Source organism: Hirsutella rhossiliensis (assembly GCF_020360975.1).
Source record: "Hirsutella rhossiliensis strain HR02 chromosome Unknown scaffold00014, whole genome shotgun sequence".
Taxonomy (NCBI): domain Eukaryota; kingdom Fungi; phylum Ascomycota; class Sordariomycetes; order Hypocreales; family Ophiocordycipitaceae; genus Hirsutella; species Hirsutella rhossiliensis.
Window position 1 is genome coordinate 1,170,517 of NW_025408680.1, and position 6,412 is coordinate 1,176,928.

At 41.1% G+C, this 6,412-nt stretch overlaps 2 protein-coding genes across 2 annotated transcripts; both read right to left on the reverse strand.

Moving 5' to 3' along the window:
• Positions 1 to 3,134: 3,134 nt before the first annotated feature.
• On the reverse strand, positions 3,135 to 4,286 carry HRG_10002 (fumarylacetoacetate (FAA) hydrolase family domain-containing protein; the record flags this gene model as incomplete). The annotated part of the gene is made up of 3 exons (XM_044868473.1): positions 3,135 to 3,166; positions 3,249 to 3,257; positions 3,344 to 4,286. 3 exons carry the CDS (start codon positions 4,284 to 4,286, stop codon positions 3,135 to 3,137), a joined length of 984 nt encoding a protein of 327 aa, XP_044716470.1.
• Positions 4,287 to 5,454: 1,168 nt separating this feature from the next.
• HRG_10003 (cupin domain-containing protein) lies at positions 5,455 to 6,012 on the reverse strand (the record flags this gene model as incomplete). Its single annotated transcript, XM_044868474.1, has 1 exon — positions 5,455 to 6,012. One exon carries the CDS (start codon positions 6,010 to 6,012, stop codon positions 5,455 to 5,457), a length of 558 nt encoding a protein of 185 aa, XP_044716471.1.
• Positions 6,013 to 6,412: the final 400 nt, after the last annotated feature.

Below are 6,412 nucleotides of genomic sequence, written 5' to 3' on the forward strand. Positions count from 1 at the left end.
TAGTTATTCTAAATACCTTTATAATAGCTTCTTTAAACCTTTAAAAACTAGTAAAGACTTTATCTATCTTATTATCTTATTATATTAGTTAGTTATTAAGAAAATCCCTTATAATAGGCCTAAACTAAGCGAGTACCGTTCTAAATAAATAATTTCCTATATAGAGTACTTTTTTAACTAGGTCTAAGAGTTTAGTAGGGTAGAACTAGTAATAGGCCTTAAGTTATATAAGAAAGTCTCGAAGTATACTATAAGTACTATCGAATAGTCCTAGCTATTTTAGTTTAACTACTTCTTTAAGGTCCTTAACTTATCCGTTACCTTCTCTATTCCTAAGTAACTATACCTTATATCGAAGGGTAATAATCTCGCGTATTATATCCTAAGGCAATATAGTAGCTCTAGAGTTAGTTAATATAGTTTACTATATAGGTATATTAATAGTTATAATATTACTTAGAGTAACGCGGTATTATATTAAATAATAGCTTTTAATATATAACGACTAGTATTATTCTTAAGAGATAAACCTTACGGGGGGTTTATATTAGTAGATATAATAGGGCGTAGTCTAAGTAATAATAAGTATATTACGTTAATAATAAGTTAGAGGTTATAGACTATAGACTATAACTAAGTAATTAAGTAATTAAAATTAAAGATAAAATCGTAATAAAGATCGTAATAATTATAATATATTAAAAGCTATCGAGCTATCTATTTAAAGGAGTAAAAGTAGGTAGCTATATATACCTATAGAGACTATCCTTAGATTATAGTCTTAGCTATAATCCCCTTCGTAGCTTACTATAGCTTACTTATAAGCTATGCTCCTAAGTAGTAATCTATTTATATAAGGCTTACTTAGCTTACGTACGCTCTAGGTAAGCTAAGCTTAAGTAACTTCTCGTCCTAACTATTATTCTAAGCTGCTTTATTACGTAAACGTGGCCGGCTCTCCTATAGCCCGCTAACCGTAGTCGTAATAGCTACTAGCTCTTTTAAAAGCTTTAAAGGAAGCCATTTTCCTTAGCTAACTACTAATATTTTTATAACTATAAATTCTAACCTTATTATTATAGAATATAATAATATATAAACTATATAAATTCTAATAGAAAACGTAAAGCTATTAACCTAGCTATAGTATATCGATATCTATTAATATTAGTTACGCTAAGAGGTCTAAAAGGGACTTATCTTTATCTATTAGGTTCTAATAATATTAATAAAAGCTAATAGTCTTATATTAAGTTAGCTTACCTACTTAAGGGTATACTTACTTAAGGGCATGTCTCTATAATACTAACGCGCCGACTAACTTATATATTATTAATACGAATTCTTATATATCTTATACTTAATTATTATTAAAAAAATATTATTTAAATTAGTAATATCTTAGCTTTCTAAATATACTAATAATTAGCTTTAGAATGCTTTAGCTAATATTAAATTCGGTATAGGTTAGGTATAGGCTAGTCGGAAGTAGGGTATTCTAAGGACGATACTTTAAAAACGCCTTAAAGGTACCTAACTAAAGAGAGAGGTATATAAATACTATTAAAGGCTTAGCCGAGAGTAAGAGAAATACCTCTAAGATTAGGTTCTTACCTAAGCTGCCCTTAGGCTCCCCTTAATATATCTCTAGCTAAGGGAATTCGCCGGCCGTATTATTATAGTTATAGGCGACACCCGCCTACTTAGAAAATACTAGGTAGTAGGATTTTTAGCCTAAAATCTAAAGGTTAGTACGATTAAAAGTAAAGCTCTCGATTCTGCTCGTATTAACGGCGCTTTTATAGCCCGGATTAAGGAGTAGTTCTAGTTACTTAAGCTCCTAGCTTTATAGGCTATTCCCTTAGAATCACGCTTTAATATAGACGAGATAGGTATCCTCGAAGGCCTCGGCTATAATAGCCTTATACTAAGGAGCTTAAAGAAGAAGGAGACGCTTAAGAAGTAGCTTAGGTCGCGTTATTAGACTATAATAGTAGAATGCGTCTCTACTACTAGCCGAGCCTTAACTCCTCTTATAATCTTTAAAGGTTAGGACCTTTAATACTAATAGTTCCCTAAAGAACTTAACTTTCTAAAGGATTAGGACTTTATAGCCTCTTTAAAAGGCTAAACGAGCGACTCTATCGCTATTTAATAGCTTAAGTAGGTCTTTATCTTATAAATAAGAAGCTAGCTATAACGCAACGTCCTTTTAATTATAGATAGCTATAGAAGCTATTAGACTAACGATTTTATATATAAATGCTTCTTATATAGTATATATCTCCTTTTCCTACCTCTATACGCCTTATATATCCTTTAACCTCTCGATATCTTAATTCTTTCGCCGATTAAAGCTGCCTACTAACGTTAACTCTAAAAAATCGCTTCTCTTAACGATATATATATAAAATAAAAGGATATTTCTATAAATATTTTTTTTTATATAAGTAGTAATACTTTATTTTAAAAGCTTATAGTATTAAGTAATAATAAAGATAACTATAGTAGCTTAATAATTTTAAAATAAACTAAATAATATTATTATATATTATATATTACTTTCTTAAGGTTTTAAGTAAAATTTAAGTTATCTTAATAAATATATCTTTAAATACTTTATATAATTTAATAAGACTATAATCTTATAAAGTACTAAGAAATCCCTTAACTAAATTAACTATATAGCATTTATATAACTATATCTATAATAAAGTAGTATAGTATTTATAGTTATTACCTAAAAAGGCTTATTTATTACCTTTTTATATAGTAGCTATAACTTAGGTAGTAATTACTTATATAGCTTTTTATATAGTAAGTAGTATACCTACTATAAATAATAATTCTAGGCCAGCTTATTATATAATATAAACTTATATACTAGTTATTCTAGGCCTAGTTATAAGTTATCTAGAATAAAGGGTTAGCCGGCAGAATACTGCCAGATACCTCGCCAAAGCCAACCAGGGCACCTTCTTTACCAGCCCAACCCCGGATAACTAAGGTATCTCCGTCCTGGAGAAACATACGCTCCTCGCCGCCCTGTAGCTGCACTGCGACCTTTCCACCCTGTGTCTGCTCTAGCATACAGCCCAGCGAGGCCGAGTCTTCGCCGGATATGGTCCCCGAGCCTAGCAAGTCTCCTGGGCGTAGGTTACAACCGCTAATAGTATGGTGCGCAATAATCTGAGGCCATGACCATAGCAGGTTCCGGGAGTTTGTCTTAGAGATGGTTGTCTTATTACCTTTGGCAGCTAAGGAGTTTTTATTCTGGTAAGCGCAATGACTTATAGACGTCTAGGAATATAAGATTAAATAGGAAGAGGATAAAAATACTTACTAATAACGTCGACTTCAAGCTTAACGCTAAGGATATTATACTTGGCCTTCTCCTTAAGATAGGGAAGAAGAGGGGTATCATTACGGATCCCAGGACCCTTAGCATCTTTTAGTGCATCTGCAAGTATGACCCAGGCACTAATGCTTGTCCCTAGGTTCTTTGCCGTAAAGGGTCCAAGGGGAGCAGATTCCCATGCCTGTAGGTCTCTAGCACTCCAGTCGTTCATAAGGACATAGCCAAAGACATGCGATTCGGCGTCATCCACGGGAACCGGACTGCCCATTTTATTCTCGCGGCAGATAAACATGCCTATCTCTAGCTCAAGATCCAGCTTCTCGGCCGTAGTTAGGACGGGCATCTTAGGGTTTGCCTTAGGGTCCTTAAGGATCTGCCCCCACGGGCGGCGGATGGGCGTCCCGGATACGACAACGCTGCTGGCCCGTCCGTGGTAGGCCACAGGTAGGTGTAGGTAATTTGGGGTTAGGGGCTCGGCCGGCCCGCGGAATAGCATGCCGGCGTTATAGGCGTGATTCTTCCCGGCGAAGAAGTCGGTGTAGTCCCCGATGGCCATGGGCACGTGGTTGTGCACCTCGGAGCGCGGCAACAGCGCCGCCTTCCGGAGGCTCGCATTGTCCTTGAGCAGCTCCGGGTGCTTCGTCTCGGCGCCTAGGACGCCCTGCAAGTACTCGCGAACCACCCTGTGGACGGGGCGGCCGAGCGCGGCAAACTCGTTAAGCGTAGCCGCGGCGAATACCTTGGAGTGTCTTTTAGCCTCGGGTGACTTTGCAAAGCCGCCGCCTAAAGCGAACGCCTTAAGGTCCAGCACATGGTCACCAATCGCAATCGCTGGCCGCGGCACGGGGTCGGTCGATGTCGAGATGATGCCAAAGGGGATATTGGCGATGGAGAAGTCAGAGGTCGGCGAGATGGAAAGCCACGACATGATGAGGGCCGGCTCGCTGGCGAATGAAAGGATTCGGTGAGCGTGCGTGGTGTTTGGAGAGAGGAGTGAGTGCACTGGAGAAGAGAGTGAACTAGAAAATGGGACAGACGAGGGGCCTCTTTGGTGGTAGAAAAAGTAGTAAGAAATCGATATGTATAAACTTGTCAAATTTCCAGCTCCAATTCACCCACTTCAGCCGTAGAGCCTTGACCCAGGTGTTGATTCCGGCGACGTCATCGTAGCGTCGGGCCCCGTGGGATGGTTCGAAGTAGTTATAAACTCAATCAAAACTAGACAAACTCTGGTCGCAATGATGAAAAATAGGGAAGTGACCGGGAATTGTCTAGTCTGTAACTTACTTCGTAACTACTTGTGCACGTTTCCGGATTCCGGTTCACGGCTAGTGACGTAGCAAGGTGTACAGTACGGACTAGACCCTCAGTCATCCCTTTGCATGAAGACTAATAATAAGATAAGTTCTAGTAATTCGATACGTACTCCGTCCCGGAATTCATTACCATCAGGGTTGGCCTATAGGCTATTAACAGGTTCGAGCGAGGCATCTGTATCTATTGTTGAGTGCAGCCCCTGATTGGACCAGCTTAGCTTAGTCAGTCTGAGCAGCCCTCAAGGCTCGTGCCCGCGCCCACAGCTTCAGTAATCATCCATCACCTTCTTCCTTTTGCCTCTTTTCAACTATAAATACCCCCTCCATGTCACTTTGCTACATAGAATCCTGCATGCATCGTCGTTTTACAGAAAGGAGCGGAAAGCTAGGTCTCATATATACAGACATAACTGATGGAGTCGTCGTGGCCACGGAGACAGCTGGTTTCCGACAAATGGCAATTCATGGTTGAAATTCAAGACTGAATGGAAAAAATTGTTCAACTACACCTAGCTCATTGCAGTCGTGGCTTAAACTCCCTCTGCCGGAAACCTGACAGCTTCTCCTTTAAGCTCACCCGTATTTACGTGTGGAACCACTGCCCCAGTTGTCTATAGCGCTCCTTCCAAAGCGTCGGTTCGGCTCGAAATCCGCTGAGGCTTATGAGCTCAGTGAATTCACACTCCGGATTTGTGAACCTGGAGTTGGTCCCTAGGCATACCAGTACAGGTAAACTCGTCGCTAGTGGCCAACCAGGTCAAGCCCTCGTACTTGATTTCACTAACGACTGGGCTTTATATCATCACTGGCTCCCAAGTCCTCCCCTAAGTCCTTTCCTCCCACCGTCAAAGGCTGGCAATCCTGCAAGACAAACAACATCCGTGCCCACTCGGTCGGACTCGGATTCCGCCACGCATGCATCGTCGCCCGCTGCACAGCGATATCGCCCCTGCGCATGAGCCTTGATTCCCCCGAGTCCAGCATCATCTCCATCTGGCCCTCCAGCACAATGCCGTAATCCAGACTCTGGGTACGGTGCATCAGGCCGTCACGCCCGGGCGAAAAGTCCACCACGCGACACACAGTGCCGCCAGGATTCACGAGGCCGAGTTTCCCGGCCATGATGAGCCTCTCGTGCTCGGCTATATCGGCGTCTTTGTTGAGATTAACGGGGAAGTCGGAGGTAGTGTAGGCGACGCTGAAGCCCATGGAGTTCCCGTGAACGGGAAGCCAGGTCCCAGGGTCTTGGGAGTGGATGATGGCTTGGCCCGTGTTGTTGTGCGAGGTGATGTAGCGGGTGAAGCCAGGGAGCGGGGAGATTTGACCCGGATTGGCCATTTTCTTTGATATTATCTTTATTTTGTTCCCGGATATGTTTGAGGATGTGGTCCTGTGGGGTGATTCGAAAAGCTTTCAGAAGACGGCTGGATGGGTGGATGGATATTTATTTTACATTCAATCCGTCGCACAACATTCAGTATATTCCGAAACCTTGACGGATTTCCCGGTCATCGGACGCATCCGGTCAACTGACGGATCCGGTGATCCGCTAGACTTAGATGTCACATGCATTGCAGACATCAGTCTAGGATAACTTAACATCTCTCAAGCTCTCGCGAAGAGAGATATAGAGATTAAGTATAAAATGCACTGAAGGGAAATTAGCAGTAAGGGGTCGGACAGGCAGGACAAAGTTGTTTAATTCTTTAGAGGGCAATAATAGCGGTAGAGAGATAAT